The sequence below is a fragment of the Ambystoma mexicanum genome, chromosome 2p (genome assembly GCF_040938575.1).
Source record: "Ambystoma mexicanum isolate Mex_15411 chromosome 2p, UKY_AmexF1_1, whole genome shotgun sequence".
Lineage (NCBI taxonomy): Eukaryota > Metazoa > Chordata > Amphibia > Caudata > Ambystomatidae > Ambystoma > Ambystoma mexicanum.
Genome location: NC_090923.1, coordinates 948,586,410 through 948,608,461, shown reverse-complemented (window position 1 = coordinate 948,608,461; position 22,052 = coordinate 948,586,410). Strand labels below are relative to the sequence as shown.

The window sequence follows — 22,052 nt, the reverse complement described above, 5'->3', positions numbered from 1 at the left end:
TCGTGCCTTAGATTAGAATTAGGCAATATGTTGGCCATTCCCAAAGTGTGTTTCCAGACTTGCCCTTGTAATAAGTCCAGGATTATATCTATATCAATCAGGCACATATCTAGCCCATATAACAGGATTGATTCTACCTTAAGAGTGTAAAATTCCATAGCCGGCGTGACTGAAAATGTACAGTACTTTCCATAGATTATTTTCATCTGCGAGATGAGGGGTCCTAATTTCTGAGTTAAGGAGTTTTTCCACATTGCTATTGATGAGATATCACATAGGTTATATCCCAAGTATCGTAGTCCGGGTGTGCGCTCAATTGTTGACCCATCTAGCGTCCATCTGAAGGAGGTTATCTTTTTCCTACCAGAAAAGATTACAATTTTCGATTTACTTGAATTAGCATGTAAATTGTACTGTTGGGCATGGGTGGAAAAAATATGCAATTTATTTTGGAGACCGTATAGTGTCCTATCAAAGAAAATAAGATCTGCAAATGCTAGCCAATGAAGACGAAGCTTACCAAGTCTAATGGGAAATGTATTTTCGTGTTCCCAAATTTCGTCCAGATCACATAAAGATTAAAGTGTCAATGCTAAATTACACTCTTGGTTGACACCTGTGTAAGTTGGAATCTTATCTGTTAAAGTGCCTTCTTGATTTATGCGAACCCTATAACAAATGTTACTATGGAACAAAGATATCTTAATAATAAAGGCAGAAATGCCAATCTTTGCCATTTTGCCCACAGGTGATTGCGTATTACACAATCAAAAGCTGAGCTCATGTCTAAAGAGGCCATGTATACGGGCCAGGCATTTGTTTTCTTCGATGTTTCTAGAACATGAGAGTACAGTAGCGTTTAGGGCAGACACCATGTTCTTGCAGAAGCCTGTTTAGTAATGCAATAAGGAATTATGATCTTGGATGAACATATCAAGGTCTTTAAGTATTAAAATGGAAAACACCTTATACGATGCGTCCATGAGGGCAATAGGTCTGTAATTTGAGGGTTCCGAAGGATTCCCTTTTTTATAAATGGGAATTATTATGGATTTCAGTGCTGGACTGCCCATGTGGGCGGGACAAAGACTGATATGCAAATGGATATATCCCATCTGTGAAAGGTACAGTGAGCTAAAATGTGGCTTCAGACTCTTAGAGTGGGGACCATCCCATAGAACAGGCCATTTTTGCTGTTAGTTCTCATGGAGGGGCGCCCATGACTAATTTTGTGATTTTATGGATATGAGCCAGGAGTCGGGAATACGGTTAGATTTGATGTCCTCCATGGACCACAGGCAGCTTCCCATAGTAGACATATGCAGGTGTTGCTAAGATACATGGGCATGTGACAGGTTTAGCCGAAATGCTTGTGCCAAATATTGTTCCCAAGTCTCGGCTGAGATAGATGAATTCATTGTTGCCGGGGGAATGGGTGATGTCACTTTTTCTTTGTCCAAATTGACTTTGAATTAAGCTTACAAACATTAAGCTTACAAAGATGATAAATCATTTCCTGATTATCAGTGATATACAGTTTGTGTTTGAGAACCTTTATTTTATTGTATATCTGTATGATCTTTTTTGAAAGTTTTAGATATTGTTCTAATGACATCTGATCTATTCTAATCTCCCTTAGACTTTTTTGAGGTGTTTTAAGTAAGCAACTTCCAGATGAAAATTGTGTTTATGATGGTGTTTACGCATACTTCTTTGTTTTACCATTTGAGTAAGTAGAGAACGAATTATAGAGTTGTTGCGGTCATCTATTCGCTCAACGTCAATTTCAGAGTGGCGTAAGTCTTCCTCATGAGTTTGTTTTTTGTCTGTGAGGAGAGTTGTCTGCACAAATTCATGTTCCAATGTACGGATAGTAAGGGTTGTTTGAATTCAAGAAGTTCTAATTCAGGAGCAGTTTCAAGGGTGTGACATTCAAAAGACACCTGCAATGAAATAAACATATGATCGCTCAAGCCAACCTTGCCTGTTGTGAATTTGGATTACAAGCAGTAAGTCGATTCACAGATACAAAAAAGTAGTCTAACTCAGATTGGTCAGGGCCTCTTTGCCAGTTGAATGATGATTCTGTGTTTGCCATCTCAACTATTTGGATATCCCAAGCCACGAGATATTTCACCCACATGAGTCCTCTATGTGCAGAAGAATGTTCATAATAAGTGGTTGGGTGCACAAGTTGGTTACGAAGTATATCAAAACAGGTTGAATTAAAGTTCCCGCCTAGGATCACCTCATAGTTGGAGTTGCGCATAAAAGCGTTTTCTAATACTGTATCCAAGTGATCAAAGATTGTTGCAATGGACATCTTAGCCGGATTCCATTACTAACATATTAATAGATAAGCTATGTTAACATCAGCATGTGTGATTAATTCAATGGCCAACCGTTCTTCATGGGACAGTATCAGCTTAGATTGAGCTTTCAAGTTATTGTTTACAAGGACAGCTAGTCCACCATAGGGTCTGCCTGAAAGTCCTCTGTTAGCAGGTGCTGTATAGGTAGTGTATCCATTTATGCCAAAGTGTTGTAAACTCATGGTTTCCTGGATAAATATAATGGACGGTTTATCAAAGAATTTGTTTGTTAAAACATGTGGATAGATTCTTAAAACCACATGAATTCCAAGAATGAAAAGTGAAACCTTTGTGGCTACACTTTAGAATTCGATATTGTTTTTAATAGGGGTTCAACCCAAGACCAATCCTTTATATTGCTAGTGATGGCCGAAAACGGAGACATTACTCTGCACTAGGCAATTCAGTTGTCATTCATAGAGAGTAGACTATTGCCTTCATTAAGAGCATTTGTCTGTAATTCTATGAAAGTGAATGCCTCTTCCTTGGATTGAAATAAGGAGAGGTGCGTCAGATCAACTTGATGGTCCCAAATCAATTTATGAACCCCTCCAATCTATTCAACTTGGCCAAAATGTCTGATAAAGTGGATTTCATGTTGCGAATTTCATAGTGGGTTGTTTCATGACCCTTGTCCAATAAATTCAAGATTTGAGTCAGGACGGGAAATGAATAGGTTTCCGAGGTGTTGGTCTTGGAATAAATTAGTCTGTAAAGGGGACGCATGTACATAGGAAGCTCCTGGTTTATAATTAGGACGTGCCTTGCTGTTAGTGTGAAGCCTCGTCCTGCTGAATGTTAGTATCCTTCATTTCACATGAGAAATTGTTTTGAGAATGCATAGGGGAAGTAGCCATTGGAGCACCTGAATCCCTTATGAACAAAATGGTAGGAGAAGGGTAATTCACAGCAGTATGTGTAGGAATTGAAGTGTTATAAAGGCACACTTCATCGATATTGTCTGGAGGAAAAGGTGAGGGTGTGCAAGGTCTAAGAGACAATCTAACTCGCTTTCCAAGTTCAGCCCGACCGATGGGGCCAACATGGAGACATCCAAGAGCGAGTTATTGAAACTTTCATTGGGAATTAGTACGCAAGAGTGGCTTGTAAAATTAACAGAGCTATTCCAAGGAATATCATACATCGGAATTTCCATGGCACAAACCTCATGTAAAAGAGTAAGGTAAGGAATCCCGTTTAAATGAGGAGGCATGATGTACCTCCGCACAAGCAAGACTAGGCGTCGGAGCGGCACAACTACGAAGGGAGAGTGACTTTTTGTTAGTCACTATCGCAGCATAGTTGGGTGTTTCAGAAGCGTTAACGGCTTTAGACTGAGGCATCTTTGACGTTTCGTTGCACAGACCTTCAAGCAGTGCTGAATCAGGATTGGAAATAGGATCTGCTTTAGCTTCTGAGGTGAGGTTTCTGCTACTCCTCAATCCTCTCACCATATAGTACACAAAGATGGCGACTGGGGATATATCCCGCATTTAAAAAATTGTTTTATGTGAAATTGAGGTTATTGACATTACTAATGAGAACTGGTATATGTATTATACAAAAAAACTGTTGGTCACATTGACAAAATGCAGGCACGACCGTATTCAGAGTTTTGGTATGGTTGAAATTAGTTGCTAGCGGAGAGGCCGCTTACCAACGCAGGGGAGAAGTAGAAACAAGCGTTTACTAATTAGTTTTCCAACTCAGGACCCTTCCCCCAAATGGTTACAGTGATAATAACACTGACTGGTAAAACACAGGCTCACAAACCACACCAGTTGGGAGTAAACATTGGTAAAAGAGGACTCAACGCTGTATTAGTTTTACGTGCTCAATGAGTCAAACACTCAGCGTGTTTATATGTTAGCATCAAGTTTGCAACGTTGTAAATTGAAGTACTGTTAGGCAGAAACCTGTGCAGTTCCCTTTGGGAACACTGCAAAAGGTTTAGGACTACAGGTGTTAGCAGTAAACCCACTTGGTAGCAGTCTGTACCACCCAGATTTACCTGGTAGCTGTGGCTGAGCAGTCACACTTCCCTCAAGAAGAGTTAGGCAGTATGCAAAGTATACACAATAGGTACTCAGACACAATAGCACAAGCAAACACTGACCAGAGCTTTGGTATCAAAGTATATAATTATTTATTTATTTTTTTTTTTTTATTTGTTTTAACCATTTAGGTTTTTACAAAAAAAAAAACTTCACACATTAAGACATTCAGTCTTTTATCTTTCGTCTTCCTGCTTCCTACTTAGGACACCACTGAATCTGTCAATCAATAATTGAGTCTCGGCTTAGGCTTCGGCAATTTCTAGGATGCTAGAGTCCCCAATATGTGATGGAATAGCAGACGCCCTTCTTAGGGCTTCAGTAAGAAATTTCGCCGTCATCCTAGACCATCTTGCCGAGTCTCCCGCAATTAGACGGAACCAGCGCGTTTCGTCGTCTAAGATGATTTCATTAGAAGCCAGTGGTGTCAGGTAAGAGTGTCTTTCATTTGCCATAGCCGGACATTTCATGATGAAATGGTATGGTGTTTCGACTTGGTCTGGATCTTTGCATAGTCTGCAATGGTTCTCCTGCGTGGAAGCTCTTTTTGCCAATATTTCTTTTGTGATAAGAAGGTTCAGACATGCTCTCATAAAAGTCTTTCTGAGCTTCTTGTCTGGAAATTTTACGCAGTATTTTAAAGGTGATTTCAGGCCATTATGGGTCGGCGGAAGATGTTTTAAGGATTTGTATTGGTGAACTCTTTCACAGGTATTCCAATTTTCTTTTCACCTTCCCTGGATTGATTAGCAGCATTTCTGGAGGGCAGGCCACTTCAGTCAATTTTTCAGAAATTTTTGCAACCCAATCACGTAGGGGTTTGTTGGTGCCTTTGGCAATTTCAGAGCTCATAAGTTGAAAGATGGGAAGCGAACTAGGGCTCAAAATTTTTGTATATAACTGGACTGCGCTTTGAATTATTACTGCGTTTATCGATTGCAGACCCAAATCCCTACGAATGGCTGGCATAGGGGCTGATTTGGGAAGAGCCAAAACTGACTTCCAAAAGTAACCTTCCAATTTGATCCAGATTTCTGCCGGGAGTGATAGATTTGCAGCCATACCATAAGTTAAGGCTGGTAGGACCTTTGATTTATAAAAGTGAAGTGCCGGTGCCCAGGAGAATTTCCCAAATTTGGTGTCCACAGCTCTGGTTTGGGCAGTTAGGTTGTGGATTTTTTCCCACAGCGAGTGCTAGAGCGATTTATCCTTCAGAGTATTGTCGAGCATGACACCTAAGTATTTGAAGTCTTTTACTGATTCAATCTTGGTCTTATTCAAATACCATGCGTGGGGAGACTTTGTTTTTTGGGTTGTTTTGGTGAACGAGATGATTTTAGTTTTTTTCGTGTTTATCTTAAGGTTGTTCTGTTCCATGTAATTGTAGAGATTGTCAATCTGTCTTTGTAGACCAATAGGAGTGTGGTCTAACAAGATCAGGTCATCTGCGTAGCAAAATCTTGATATTGACGATTCACCTAACTTCGGAGGAAACGATCGCACCCGATCTTCGGTGTTCTGGAAGTCTCCGATGAAGGCGACAAAGAGTGCCGGAGCCAGAGGACAGCCCTGTTTGACACCCCTTTCTGTAAGTATCTTATCTGAAAGGGTTCCTTGTTGGCAAAGTCGAACACAAAGAGAAGTTTTTGTGTGCAAAGCCTTGATCGGTTCTAGGATGGCTGGTGAACAATTCCACTTTTCCAGCTTTGCCCATAGTTTGTTACGATCCACGGTGTCAAAAGCCTGGGTAAGATCGATCATTGCCATATGTACTCCGGGACCACCACCTTTTGCTCTGGCCTTGATGCTGTTTAGTATTAAGATATTGATCGCAGTACCTGCTCCTTTTTGGAAGCCAGTCTGGAATATATCTTGTGCTGGCGAGTTCTTAACCCACTCTTTAAAGTGGGTTAGTATCAAGGTGGCGAATATTTTACCGATTATGTCCAGTAAGACAATTGGTCTGTAATTAGCCGGTTCTGTTCTGGGACCCTTTTTATAAATCGGTATTAGGACCGCCTCCGTCCACGAGATGGGGATTTGTTTGGTCTTTGCACATTGATCAAACAGCTCACACAACACGTCGGACCACGCTTCTGGATGGAGCTTCAAGTCATTATTGGTCAAGCCATCCGGGCCTGGTGCCCTAGAGGTTTTAAGGCGGGTGATGGTCTCCCTAATATCCCCCCAGACGGCTACGTTTTTCCAAGGTTCAGTCTGGCATACTGAATGTTGTTGCTGTCCCTTCTTCAATGTGCCGTTTTCTGGGAGTGCATAGAGATTTAAGAAGTAGGTTGCCCATTGCTGTTCAGAAACACAGCTAAGAATCTGTGCTGGTCGCTGTTTCTTTACGACCTTTAATAATGACCAGAAGTCTCAACTGCTTTTCGAGGCCCAGGTTTTTAACATGGCCTCAGCGTCATTTTGGTAGAGCTTTTGTCGCTCTTCTCTCAGCCATGCTTTGTATGTTATTTTTCCACAGCGATACGCAGACCACGCGTCCTCAGTAGCCTCTTTGGCCGCTAATCTTTTTAATTTTCTCATTACTTTGCGTTTTGCAACTAAAGTTGCATTGAACGTATGAGTATGCGATGGTTGAATACAAGGCTTCCCTCCAAAGGCCACTTTATGTGGAATCAATAAGGACACATATTCTGGACGTTGTTTACCCGGTTCATTCTGCCCGGCTGCTTGGTTTTTAACGAGGGCCTTCCTCATTATTTTTAGATTTTCTGACGTGATACGGATCCTGTTTTGCTGCTTGTTGGTTTCAATATCGAATTGATACATAAAATGAACTTTCACTACTCCCCTCCAAGTGAACTGGAGCAGATTGTGGTCGCTTTCTACAGTTCTTATTACTTTAAATTCCTGGAAGAAGGGTGTAATCCCGTCTGATATGAAGATGTAGTCTATATTAGCAATTGCGGTATCTCTTTCCCAGGTAGGGATTTTGGTCACACCCTCCTGCAAGGTTGCAATGTTATACAGGTGTCTTGATTTCATCAGGGACTGCCATGCCCGTCCTCTTTCATCTACTTTCCTTAATGCGGGGTGGACCAGTTCGTTTCTTGAGTGCGTTCCACATTTCGCATTCAGGTCCCCGCAGATGATGATGTCGGGGCTGCCATAGTGAATTCTCACGTCATCAATAGTATTTGCAACCATGTTACAGAATTCTTTTGTAGATGTTTTTTCCGGGTTCCAGTAGAGATTTATCACAACCAGCTTGGTAGTGGACTTTCCGAGTTCTCCCACAGCTTCGTGATTCCAGTTCGCTAGAATGGCTAACATGCCGTAATCTTCGCTGATTTTTTTCTTTATTTCAATTCCGGAACCCATTCGGACTGCCGTGAGTAGTCCCGATGATGGTCTCCCCACGGCTGGTCTCTTGGCAGGGGAGATTTCCAAGGTGAATCCCTCCAGGGAAGGTTTATCCGCAAGCCAGGTCTCTTGGAAACAGATTAAATCGAATTCGTTCCAGTTTGTAGTATTAGATTTAGTCAGGTGAAGGTAGCCTCTGGTGTTCCATGACGCCATCTGTAGTGTGGTTTTATTCAGGCTATTGGACACATTGAAGTTGGTATCCTTCTGCTGGGTGGCGTCATGGGCTAACTGCTAATCCTTCTTTTGGCGTCCGAAGGTGTCTGTTAACCATTTCCATGGTTTTGAGGGCGCTTGGGCTTTAGAGGACATGTTAGACGGAGCACCTTGGACTCTTGTTGTTTGATCCGGAAACGTGTTTATTTCTTGTCGTACGTTCATAGTAGTTGTTGAGAGTATCGGTTTTCGATATTTATGGTGGTACTCACCCTGTTTGTTCCTCTCTTCTCTAAACCGTTCTGGGGTGTTATTTATTTAAAAACACACTCTGTTTGAAACACCCCAGCACTCTTATTGTAAAACACTCTAAACACAGTTACTATTATAATATATACAACCCTTATTCCTTATCAGACAAGTCTTAGTTAACACCACTTATTTCCAGACAGAGGTGAGCGCTTAACTATAGCTGGCACTCCAATAAGTGCATGAAGAAGGGAGGGAAAAAGACAGAATATGGGAAGATACACCACTCTAAGATTTAGGAACACTTTTAGCAAGGCAGAAGAGCAAAAGTCACTTGTGAGCTAAAGTCCATAGGCTGGGCCCACTCTTTAGAGAGAGCAGAGCACAAATGCGCCCAAGATCACAGAGTTACACTAGGCTTTGAAAGTCTTGCAGAGAGTTCGAAAAGAGTTTAGAGAGGCTCAGAAAAGTTTAGCCAGGGTGTCCTAGGCTAACCCAGGTTCGAAAGCCGGGGGTAAAATCTACCCCGTACAGTCGGTGGCAAGGGAAGCCAGGCGGAACACGGTACCTTAAGTGGGAAGGATCCTCCAGCGGTGGCAGTTGTTCCTGGCAGCGGGTGCAAGTCTCGGCGTCGTCCAGGGGAAGAGAAGATCTCGACTTGGAGGAAAGATGAAGGTCGTTGCACTGCCAGGGAAGAAACCAGCCGCGGAGTTTTCCGGTTAAAGGTATTACCCTTTATTTCGCGGTCGGGGTAAAACGTGGTATTCCGGTTGCCGGGGTGCTTGGCACAGGCAAGGCGGCCACGAGATGCGTCGGGAAGGCGAAAAGACGGTGAAACTGGTTATCACCACCAGTCAAAGGAAGAAGACTCTCCGGCGGGAGATCTGTCGTTGGGAAAAGTGGTGAGACGGTCCAGCAGGGCTCCACCGGTGGTGTCGTCGTGGCAGGTCGGCTCAGCTTCTCCCTCGTCGGATTCTTAGGTCCTGTGGCGACTTCTGAAGTTCCAGTCCCCAAAGCCCTGCTTTTATGCAGAAAACCCCCATTCACTCAGCCTAGCTGTCACTCAAACATGCTAAGTGGTGAGCCGGCCGGCTCACCACTTGGGCCAATCAGGACGGAGTGCAACTTGAGTTGCCTAGGCAACTCAGTCCAGGGTGCCTAAATCTCCCTCCACCCCTCCTAAGTACCCCAGACAGAGTGGCACCACTTTGGAGGGCTTCTGTGGAGAAGCCCGCCAAAAAGTGGAACAAAGGTCTCGACTTGGGTTGGAGTCACAGAAGAGAACACAAACGCCATTTTAGAACCGAGTTTTGGCAAAAAATACCAACCGGAGAATTAATAATAATTAAATAAACCGGCGGTATGTTCGAGGCTATCGTAATTAAATAAATAAAGATAGTAGCCTCGAACAATGGGAAAATCCCATAGAAAAACATTGCGGTTGAATATAATAAGTAGTATCCACTACCACCAGCCAAAACTCAATCAAGGGGGACGGAGACGTGCCCCCTCGACTAACAGACCCCGGGGCAATCGAATTGCCCCAGCCAGTACATCCACAATATGATGGTTTGTACTGGTTCTGTCCAGAATTCAAGACTAGTAAAGTCAATGGTGACTTTACATGCCCTGGGAGGCAGTAGTCAGTCCCAGGGTATGGAGTCTATACTGGGGGGTCACTATGACACCCCTGTGTTACTGCACTGAGGGTGCTCTGTAACACACATCACAAAAACACATGAAGCCCTATGGGGTAAAAGACCCCATAGCCCATTAAACACATCTAGAGTCAAAGGAACACACTCAAATCATGTCCAAGAGTGAGGGTAAAAGAGTCTCACTTTTGGCAGGAGAAAAAAATAAACCCCAAAAATCCAGCAAAGCTGCTGGGGGAACTCAGTAGGTTAGGAAATTCAGCCTAAACAGAGAATTCTCCCTAACAAGTACGTATGATCAGACCCAGCATTAGCCGATGCAAATACAGAGTAATGGTCCCTACAACCAAAAGCCCCAGTAGTTTGTCTCAACGTATGACTATGCAAGCAAACGGTTGAACAAAATGCAGAAATGTCCCGTGCTCACACTTTACCCTAATTATGAAGTGTGTCGTAGCTCTCAGCTGTTGAAAGTAGCACGACGTGGGAATAAGGGGTGCGAGCGAGATCAACAGCAGCTCGGCCCGATAGCTGCTTGCAATCTCAGCATACGCTTAATGACCAAGACCAAACGTGTCAGGTAAAATGACAACTTGTGTAGTGTGATTATTACCGCAGCCGTAGAGACATCTTATGAACTTGCAACCGCGGTTTCAACATTACGTTGACAGATGGCAAAAGATAAAAAATAGAAGGCGGAAATCAAAAGGACCCCACTCAAAGCCGACACCGCCGAACAGCCAAACAGGCACTTCTGGGCTGTTCCTCCAATTTATGGTGCGAACTACGTTAGATGGGCGGGGCCTATTCTATATTAAAAATAGACAAGCATAAACACGATTTAGTCACTTACAGGTAATTATAGAGGGTAATAGATGGTAAAGGCTACAATTAAAGTCGATTAAAGTCATTCACCACTGAAGTAATGCTGATCTTCACAAGGGATGCAGTGAGTGTTCCACGAGGAGAGAGAGGGCAGCAGTCCTCCCAGCCAAACATGCACTTCTGGACACTTCCTCGGTGCTGGCCTTTGGGTACTTCACCTCAGTTGTTTTCGCTGATCAGTTGATTGGGGAAGTTTAAGGAGACCATTTCAATCATCAGTCTGAAAACTGCATTTGGGCTGCTGGAGTACATCTCAAGCCTATCATGCAACAAATCACACTCTTTCGGAGTATCAGATCTCCCAGTTAGGATACAGTTAACACCATCTCATTGCCCTCTTCTGCACTTGATCTTGTGTGAGCTAGAGAAGTCGAGTCTTAAGTCACTAAACCTTAAATACATACTTACCCTACCTCACTGCCTTTCTTTAACTGCTTCCTACTGTGGGCAACCTGCTCTTGCTTTCTCCTACTGGCTCTCAAACCCCTACACATTTTCCACTACAGATCATGAAGGTCTGGAAACCCAGCGCGGGCACAAAACGCAATATCCACTTGAACTATTTAAATGGGTGCAAGTTTCAGCGGCAGCACACCTCTGCAAAAGTTAAGGACACAGTAGCCGTACAAAAATACATATTACATTACATTTATTTGGGATGTGGGGCTATTTTGCACACTTGATCATACAATCACTTTACCAAACCCGATTTACATTTTTTATGTTTGAATGTTATGTATCATGAAGTGAATTTTGATGAGTCCATTTTCTAATAAAGGTCTTATAACCTGTGAGGAATCAAGGGAATTTTTCCCTTCTCCCCAAGGGGGGGGGGGCCCTTCCTGTGCGGCTGTTAGGTGAGCCCACTCCACAATACCCTCCATAGGGGTAGAGGCAAGTGGGACCTCAGTGGGCAATACTCCCCCTTAGTGGACAAGGACTCCTGTTTGAATGAGGAACTCCCTCGGGCTGGATGTTAACACAAATAAAAATGAATTGTCAAGAATGCGATGAAGAAACTGCAAAGGGATATCATTATCTTGGGAGGAAAGGTTGTTTCCCTTTAAATCAGGACGTCCACTTCACAGGGACGAGGAGGTTCAAGGATGCACTTCCAGGAAGTGAGAGAGTGAAGCAGGAGACGAGACAGAGGAGCATAAGTGTAGTCCGAGGAACCTGAAGGGGTCTCACCTGCTGGTCCCCGGGGTTCTGTCATCCAGGTGCCCAGGAGACGGCCATCGCTTTTGGATCCAGTTCCTAGGGGTGGACCAATGCGGGAGGATCACCTGGGGTGAGGGGTCTTCTGGGAGTGGGACACCGTATGAGGGGTCTTCTCGGAGTGGGACACTGGTGAGTTGCGGTATCGCCTTCCCTATAACACCTTTTCCCCATCCTACCAAGTAGGATACGTAGGGACTTTACTCCCCCCACCTCCCTTCACAACATGAAGACTTTCTCACGGACATCCCGCTCTAAGGGAAAACGGACTAACACCCGAGCCGTCTGACATGTCCCAACTATGGTCAGGCAATTATCGACAATCCGTCACACCTGACTTCCATTACACTTCTCCACACAGATAAAAGGCAGAGCATACTCTGAGCGAGGCAAAGCACACAAGGAAACAGCAGTTCCAAGATGGCAGTTTAAGGAGAGGCGAAAAAGAGCGAAACAGAAGGGGGGTCCCAAGGAGGGAAGTTTCTGTGACCTTTTTGACCAGGAACTGTTACTTTCACGAAACCTCGAACAGGAAGCGTAAGACCAGGAAACCAGGCTGAAGAATCCTGCATTGTGTGTCGGAGGTACCCGGAACCCTCCTGCCTCGGTAATCAAGGCGGGAAGAATCTCCAGACACTGTGGTACTGTCCTTGGCTCCAAGAACAAAGCCGCTTCAGTGGAAGCAACACAGCCGGTGAGTTGTGGGGACAGATAAAAGACCGGTCTGTGTTGAAGCCAAGGTTGCAAGCAGCAACATTGTATGGCGAGCACTGGAACAAACATAATTAAAACGTGTGTGATCAGAGACGCAAATTAAGTTAAATTGCTGATGAGTGATTGTCAAAGGTATTGTAGCTTAAAGTAGATAAAGTTGGTCCGAGTCCGGCGGAGGGAGATGAATTGAAAGCTTTGTGTTAAAGTGGGTCTGAGCCCGGTGGAGGGGCGGGGGGACCGGGGACCGGGATGTACCGAAAATCGCCCAAGAAGTTGTACATGAAAATCCTGATGAGAAAGGAACTTTTGAATGTTTGTCACATCAGGCTCACTGAAGTAAGAGACTTTGAATGGCAAAGAGACTTGACATAGAAGGCCCTGATACTGAGATTTGACCTGCATCCTCGTGCTAGAGAAGCCAGAGACACTGCCAAGCTCGAGTGTGCTGCCTTGTCCTGTGCTGAAAATGTGAGGAAGGGAGGCCAACGGCTTGAATATCCTGACATATCATTTCTTGAACACTTTTCTTTCACATAACATTGTTTCCCACACTATTTGGTTTTAGAAGTAAGGATTGGCAATAGGTTTATTACTATAGGCTGTTTTATTTTGATAAGACACCACTTGGACTGCGTTATTATTATTTGATGGTTGTAGTTTGCCCCCATCTTTAGATTCAGGTTTAGACAGGTGTTTTTCAAACCCAATTGAAGTTCAATAAACACTCTTGTACTCTGGTCACTTGTCTGTCTTACTGTTTGATACCATGCCTTCCTCACAGTAGGCTGTGGGAGGCCCCAAGCAACGCTACACCGGACGAGAGTGGCGGGTGAGAAACCTGGGAGTTTCAAACTCACTTGCAGGAGCTATTCGGGACGCCAAAGTCACGGCAAACACGAGATGCAAACAAATCGGAATGCAGGATCCCAAGCTAAAACCGAGGTGGTGGCAAGACAACAGTAGCCAATCTGTGTTGGACCCTTAGTCCAAGGAACTTTGCAGGGACTGCGGACATCCAAGAACAACAGTGGGTCAAGGAGTGCAGTGCAGGGCGGGCAGTGCCACGGAAACGGGAGAAGGATCCAGAACGCAAACACCAGAAAGAAGACAGCGTTTGCGACACGACTAACAGAGAGAACCCGAGAGCAAAAGCCTCCAACGACGTTACCCACCAGGAAAGAAGGTAACCAGGCAAGCACAAGGTGCAGTGTACCTCCAGTGAATCATTGTTATACAACAAACTTGTCCCAGTATAAAAAACAGAAGAGAGTTAACTTTGAACCAAAGTCAGTGTAAAGCCTACAACAAGAGAGAATTGTTGTACACAGCCACCTTGTCACAGTAGACAGAATGAGGTACGTTTAACTCTGAGAACAAATGAGCATCAAGAGTGTAAATCAAGAGAAAATCGTTATCACGCAGAGTTAACGCATCGCAGTACAAGATATGAAACAGAGTTAACCTCACAAATAAGTAAAAACGAATATTGTGAGTCGAGAAAAGCTTGAGGGGGAAACTGGACAAAAGGAGGGAACCAGTGGGACCCAATACCCTGGGGAAAAAAGGAAAACAAAGTGCTATCCTGAACCAGAACAATATACTCTTAAGGAGAAAGAGAGAGGGGGCTCGTAGTCTACAGACATTTACCAGATATAAACCAGAGGGAGTCAGGGAAACTATAGTCCCTCAGAAGGACATAAGCAGGTTTATAACTAAAAGCCTAGACCAACTAAGAGAGCCAAAAGGGAACCAAGGTGAAGAAAGGAATTGAATCACTCTGTTAAAGGATTTACAGAGACTAATACAAGAGCTCACAAGAGACGATCTCCAAATTGGATATTACACTGGTACTAACAGTACCCTTGGGGGAAAAGGGAGTCACTCTCCTGACCCAAGTTAGTTTTTATAGTGGTAGGGTCAGTTATGTTAGCTTTGGACATCGAGCGTGTTTATTTTTGGACAGTCATGACCGACGAGCACCTTAGTTATTAAAATAGGCAGGGACCAGTGATGGACATAGGCAAAGGTGGGCGTTGTCGTTTCATTTGAATAAACCAAAGTACATAATGTTCTCAGTGTCCTCCTTCTGATTCGCCACAAACCCTACACTGAGAAGTGATTCCTTTGTAAGGTTGCAGTCCCCCAAAGTAATCCACAAAAATAACACAAAGCAATACAAAATGGAGTGCACAACTTGAAAAAAATCAGCTCTTTATTCACAAAATACGGCCAGGAGGATCAGACCGCTCTGTGGAACTGAGATGATGGTCAACTCGACATGCCCATTCCGGCTACAATATTTAAAGCAGAAAACCACAGAATTTTCATATTCCACAAATGCAACATTTGATTACATTCCAAACATTTTTCATTGGCTAGTCGTCACTGAGCCCCTAAAGAACACTATACATTGAACTATCTAATTGGGGTTTTCCTTTTCATGTGACAATTTAAAATACCACCCCAAAAACATGACATAATTTAATAATCAGTCAAAAGTGCCACGTTGCCATTGGTTGGCACTCTTCATGACATAGTTGAGAACAAAGCTGTTTTTTATTTGGGCAATGACACCTGAGACAGCTGAGAGAGCTCGGGCAGTAGCATCCTACCGAGACGGACCAATGATATGGAGTGTAAATCAGTGAGTTCAAAACTTATATTCATTCCAATATGGCGCTTTTACGTCTGACCAAATGCCCTGCTCTGTGGGGGTGCTGTGTTCACATCCTAATTCTTCAATTTGGCAATGTTACTGTTTGAGCTTTCTTGTGTCTGTCTCACTGTGTCCTTCACAACCACTATGTATTCATTCGGCTATATCCTGGGAAGGCACCTGCTGCCTGGAACCCATTTTCAGGCTCCTGTGAACATTCCTCCTTGCAACAATTAACTGAAAACTGTTTGGTATCCCTTTACCATTCTGACCTTGGCTGCTTGCAGCCTCCTGCCCAACAGCAAAATGAAATTTAAATTAAATGACCATTGCTCCAAAATGCGGCCTATCATCCTAGGATGGCAAGATCTGCCGCCTGTAACAATGGTGTGCTTCAACAATGCATACCTCTTGCTCAGTACAACTAACACATATGCTTACTAAAATGCAATCAACACATTCCAACTAAATCCACACTAAACTATCTAATAATTGAAGTGTAATAAAAAGAATACAATATCATAAGTGGTTTGCTGCACGTTTATTTTTTTTTTTTTGGTGCAACATGCAGCCTAAAAGCTCTGTGAAGTGTGGCAAAACTACGTCTACTTTAAATACAATGTCCCACTAAAAACAACAAATGACATCTACTTCACCACTAGGGGTCTAATGCCTTGCTAAGAGTCTTCTTCTCTTATACTTGTGCTCACCTTTACGACGTTGGATTTGCATGTTTACACATTTGCAACCCATTTACCTCCTTTTTCACAAGATGCACTCCAAGCACTGCTGCTTTTTGCATAGCTCAATAAAGGTCAATGTGTTGTTCATTATAGTATGTTTGCATTATTACAGGTTCAATGATCAGTTTTTCGTAGCATTATTAGAATTGCCTTTGATATGTTAGGGCTGTGAGGCTCTAGATCTCATTGCATTTCTCTACATTCTGACTTGTAGGTGTGCCTTTTTTGTGGGCTCAGTTGACAAGCCTGCCCAGGGCTTCCTCCAGAGGAGTGGGCGAAGACCTGTAACTGTGGCCATCAGCATGGAGGGAGTGTATGTGATTGACATCAAAGAAAAGGTACCTACTGCCTGAATCTGCTCAGGGCTGTACTTTATCATCATTTTCTCACCACAAGGAAGCATGTTTATCTTGATATTTTCTATAAGTTCTCCATCATGGGGTTGTCCATAATTTTCCTAAACTCTTGCGACAGTGAGCGGAATCTCAGATCAGTTCTTTTAAAGCTATATTATTCATGTATATTGGAAAAACATGTTTAGAGAGACTTGTTCATACTGTATTCCTGTTTTGGCAACTTGAGGGCCATTTTGTATGACCCCTAAATAGTTTGCTTTTTTTCCCCTTTCATTTTTTGAGCTTTGACCTATTTTATAGTGGCCAGGAGAACTTGTACTGAAGTTTCTGCCATTGCAAAGCCTTTTTACGCACAGTATATGGAATTTGGTCACGTACATGGCTCCTGTTCCCAGTGCTGCTGCCTAAGCAGCCTGTTTGAGCCTTAGCGTGTTTCTGTGAACCTGCATTGATGTCAAGGACCAGGCTGGTGGCAGCTGTACTTTAGGCTTGGCTTCACCATGTTTGCAAGTCCTGCTTTTGGTCATTTTTGTATGTTAAAGCTTCTTTTTGTTCTGGAAAATCATGCGGTAGGCTAAAAATGGCTGTTCTGATGCTGTTTGCAAGTCCACATGGTATCCTCCATATTGGTTTTTATTGGTTTACACCAGTAGAAGTCCCTGGGCTCTGTCTTCCACCCTGTGGTGGTGGCAGCCTTGGCCGAGTCGCAGCCCTAAGAGCCAACCAGTACTGACCCCCTGCCCCTTCTTGCGATTGGTGGGCTGGCTTTGGTACTTAAGGGAAAACCTGGTCCATCCTCCCTCTCGTCGCTGGATTTTGCAAGAAGCTGGTTTACTATGTCTGGCTATACTAGCTGGATGCAGTGGCTTTGATGCATTCTGGTTGAGGTTTTCTGCTGCTAGAAGTCTAGGCCGGCCTTCATGGATTTTCCTGCTGACTCCATTTCGGTGGTGTTGTACTTTTTGCGCTTGTGCTCTTTCCAGCTTGTTTTACCGTAATCTGCACATAAGGAGCCTCCCTCTATTTACCAGATTGTTTTGTGCAGTGTTATGTGCTGTTGGAGCAGTTTTCCTCGAAACCTCTGCTGTACTTCTTCTGGGTCGTGGGATGGCCACTTATTAAAGTTCTCCAGCATGGGGTCTGGCATGGATTCACATGCTCATGAATATTCCCCGTCGTCAGGCTGGGAATCCTCGGTACAGAAAATATCAGTTTCGTTTCTGATCGGTCTTTCTTAGTAGTAACCAATCGCTGATCTCTGGGTCATACTGCCCCCAGTCAATGACTGCCCTCTCCCTAAGCCCCTCCCCTGGCAGCCATCCTCAGATTTTTACCGCACGTTCAAGTGTTGGGAGTCCTCGTGCTATAGCTCTCGAGCTTTTACTGCGTTTTCGTGCTTTTTCAAAGAGATTTTCTCATTTTTCGGTTAAATCGAGCCTCAAGCACCACCGTTTCTACTTCCGATCAGCGGGGACCCGTTTCGGAATTTTCTACGCCCCTCAAGGGTGAAGTCTTCGAGTTATGCTTCTTGGAGGATTCCAGAAGATCTGAGGCCTACCATGGACATGGCCCAGGACAAGGGAAGCTCGACGCCCGGATCCAAGCTGTTAAGGAACTGCCCTGGATGCTGATTACAGAATGTTTTCAAGGAGGACGAGCATTCGAGATGTCTCTACTGCCTTCATGAGGACAAGACGCACGTGGAGAAGGACTGTGCGTTCTGCAAGAACCAATCGGAACGGACCATGAAGGATCGTCGTTCCCGCCTCGCCAGCTGGCTGGAGAAGGGCCCAGCAGGTGAGAAGAAGAAAAGGTCAGAGCGGTCTTCTAAGTCCTGTGAGGGCGCCCCGACGACGGGGGCCCAACAGAAGACTAAACACCGTGAGTCCACGGGCACCGCGAGCGCCGAAAGGTCGGGCTCTTCGGCTGCCAGGCAGGGCGCGCCTTCCCCGGCACCATCAACCACGAGCCAACGCTCTGGTTCGGGGAAGAGGAAGTCTGAGAACCCGGGTAAGCTTCTGGAGAGGCCCCGGTCAATCTCGAAAGGATCAGCCGAGGGGGAGCAAGGCGGTGTCCCTCCCCCCAAGTGAAGGCCCCAGATGCCCCCAAGGTAGTGAGGGCTTTGATTCACCCAGTGAAGGCCTCTATCGAGGGAGTCGCAGCGGCCCTGGCGTAGCCTGTGGAAGCTACTAGTGGAGGTGACCTCGGGGCCCAGAGTTTCCCTGCCACCACGGAGGGAATCCTCTTTCCGGCCCATCGACAAGACCCCCGTGAAGACCCCGGTGGAAAAAGAGGGGGGGTGGCGGTGGCCATTACGGACACGGATTCAGCCTCCGAGGAGGAGCTGGTGGAAGCCGTGAAGAGCCTCAACGAGAGGTTCGAGAAGGTACGATCCCATGGGAGAGATCCTGAAGAGGTGATCGAAGAAAGTGACGGTGGTGCCGACGAGGCCCCAGTGGAGGAGCGGCCATCCCTCCCGTCGCAGCCATTGCCCGAGCCTCAGGACAACTCGGCGGCCATTTTGATGGCAATCCAATCCTTATGCACGGAGATAAGAACGAGATTACCACGTACCCCGGCGGACGATCCAGAACAGGGCCCGTCGGGAAGCCCCCCGATCAAGCGGAGGAGGGTTCATCCCCCCTGCCCTTCATGCCTGCACGGCCTGTGGAGCCTTCATCCCCCTCGCCGGATCCCAGAGATGATACGACGACTGGGACGGATGACGACGGTGGTGACGATGGGACGGACCTTCCATCACCACCCCCTCGGGCCTCCCCGCCCGACGAAATTGGCTCTTTCCACGCCATGATCGCCAGGGCATCCGAGCTCTTCCAGCTCTGCCCCGAGGAACAGAAGAAGGAAGGTTTCCTCTATCAACGGCGAGAGGCCAAGAGAAAGACGGTCCTAGCTGTACCGTTACTCGACAACATCTGGGACGAGGGACTTGCCGTCCTGAAGAACCGGTTCAAGACGCCTGCCAAGAGGGACCGGTACGAGAAGAAGTACCGGGTCCCCGACACCGCCCCCCTGTGCCTCACGGCTCAGCCAACACCGGATTTGGTCGTCTCTGCAGCGGCCAAGAAGAAAGCAGCGGGGGCTGCAGCTTCGGCCTCTACTTCCCCACCTGACGGCGAGGGAAAGAAATTGGACGCCATGGGGGGGCGGGTCATCTCGTCGTCGGCGGCGACGACAATTAAGGCAGCCAACGCCTTAGCGATTGTGGCCCGCTACGACAGGGAGCTTTGGTACAAAATAGTTTCCCTGCTGGACTTCCTACCAGACTACAAGAGGGCGGAGGCCCTAGAGATTCTGCAGGAAGGTGAGGTGGCGTCGGACCACGCCATAACGGTGGCAACGGACATTGCCGACACCGGATTTCGCCAGTTGGGCAACAGTGTTTGCCTTCGACGACGAGGCTGGCTCAAGGCGACAGACTTCTGTCAGGAAGTGCAGACCAGGGTGTTGGACATGCCGTTCGACGGCAACAACCTGTTTGGGAAAACAGTGGATGAGTCGCTGCAGGCCATCAGGGCCAACACAGAGACGGCCCGAGCCCTGGGAGTCCTTCAGCACCGACGGCCCTTTCGGAGCACCGGAGGCAGACAGGGGGCCTCCAAGGGATCCAGCGGTGGTTCCTCTACGTACCGCCAGGCGGCCCGCTCCTCGTCCCAGGAGGCCTGCAGAGGTCGCGGCAAGCAAGGAGGATCTCGTCACCGTTGCCAAGGAGGCCAAGGCCACTTCCAAGCAGGACTGGACCGGCCGTAGCGTCGGGCCCCCACCGAAGCACCCCGGTTGGAGGCCGGCTGACGAAGTTCGTCAGTGTGTGGGAGTCCATCTCCACTGACCGTTGGGTGCTGGATGCCCTGGCCCACGGGCACACTCGATGCTCAAGAAAGGTGCCATCGAGCGCGTCCCCAGGAGGCTCCGGGGCTCCGGAGTTTACTCAAGATACTTCCTCATCAGAAAGAAGACAGACGGCTGGCGCCCCATCCTGGACCTACGTCGGTTAAACAAATACATCAAGGCACAGAAGTTCAGGATGGTCACCCTCCAGCACGTGCTGGGACAGCTGGAGGAGGGCGACTTCCTATCGTCGTTGGATCTAGAGGATGCTTACTTCCACATCCCCATTCTAAAAGGCCACCGAAAGTTCCTCAGATTCGTAGTGCAGGGACGTCACTAACAATTCAGAGCTCTGCCATTCGGATTGAAGTCAGCACCCAGGGTGTTCACCAAGTGCCTAGCACCAGTGGCGGCGCGGCTGCGGCTGCAGGGGATCCACGTCTGCCCCTACCTGGACGATTGGCTCATCCGTACAAGGACAAGAGAACTCGCCGTCGAGCACACAGCGAGGACCGTCCACCTACTCATGGAGCTGGGATTCTCCATCTATCCCAAATCCCATCTGGTTCCGTCTCAGGTGGCACTGTTTGTGGGAGCGAAACTCGATACAGTGGAGCGATTGGCGTCTCCGTCGGAGGAAAGGACGCAGGCCATCTTGGGCAAGGTGCAGCACCTGCTAGCCACGGACGTGGCCAGGGTGAGGTCCTTCAAGTCCCTCCTAGGAATGATGTCCTCATGCATCTACCTAGTGTGCCTGTGCAGGTTACGGATGCGCCCTCTACAAGAGTTCCTCGACGCCCGCTGGATGCAAGCGGCGGGCAGCTTCGACGACAGGATCCCGCTCAACAAGGTTTTTCCGTTGGGCGATTCATGGTGGGGCTCCCGTGCACACCTCACAGCGGGCACGGACTTTCAGACCCCGTCATATCAGGAGACGGTGATAACGGACGCCTCCCTGGAGGGGATGGGGTGCGCACACCGGAGATCTCCACGCAAGAGGCCTTTGGCTCCCGAAGGAGAAGTCTCTCCACATCAACATCCTGGAACTCTGTGCCGTGTTCTGGGCGCTCAAGTCGTTCCTCCCGTCCCTCAAGGGCAAGGTCATGAGGATTTTCACCGACAACACCACCACAATGCTCTACATCCGGAAGCAGGGAGGCACCAGATCCCCAGCCCTATCCAAGGAGGCCCAGGGTCTGTGGCACTGGGCTGTCGCCCAGGGGATGTTTCTGGTACCCTTCCACCTGGCAGGAATAAAAAACACCATCGCCGACTCACTCAGCAGGGAGCTGCGCTCGTGCCACGAGTGGGAACTATGCCAGGATCAAGTGGATCGACTCTTCCAGCGATGGGGCAAACCCCAAATCGACCTGTTTGCGACGGCGACTAACTCCAAGTGCCAGAGGTTCGCCAGCCCCAGCCGAGGAGCACGGGCGATGCTTTCTCGTTCCCCTGGGACGGCCTGTTTGTGTATGCGTTCCCTCCGTTGCAGTTGCTATGCGACTCGTCAACCAGCTCAAGAGGTCCCGGTGCAGGATGATCCTCGTCGCACCGGTGTGGCCGAAGCAGATCTTGTTCCCGAACCTTCTGGACTTGTCAACGTCCCCACCAGTCAAACTGTCGATGGACGCAGATCTTCTCTCCAGAGAAGGAGGCGCCATCCTTCATCATGACCCGGAGTCGCTGAACTTGCAGGCCTGGCTCCTGCAGCATTAGAGTTTAGAGGATACGATATCCCGGCGGACTGCAAGGAGGTTCTTGCGA

General features: G+C 46.8%; 1 protein-coding gene across 11 annotated transcripts in view; it reads left to right on the top strand.

Moving 5' to 3' along the window:
• Window positions 1-22,052, top strand: part of FRMD8 (FERM domain containing 8) — a 1,471,206-nt gene that overhangs the window by 927,539 nt on the left and 521,615 nt on the right. For all 11 annotated transcript variants that reach the window (XM_069644727.1, XM_069644720.1, XM_069644726.1 and 8 more), the window contains one exon: window positions 16,301-16,424. In XM_069644727.1, the coding sequence (XP_069500828.1) occupies window positions 16,301-16,424 (124 nt within the window). The remainder of the gene's footprint in view (window positions 1-16,300; window positions 16,425-22,052) is intronic.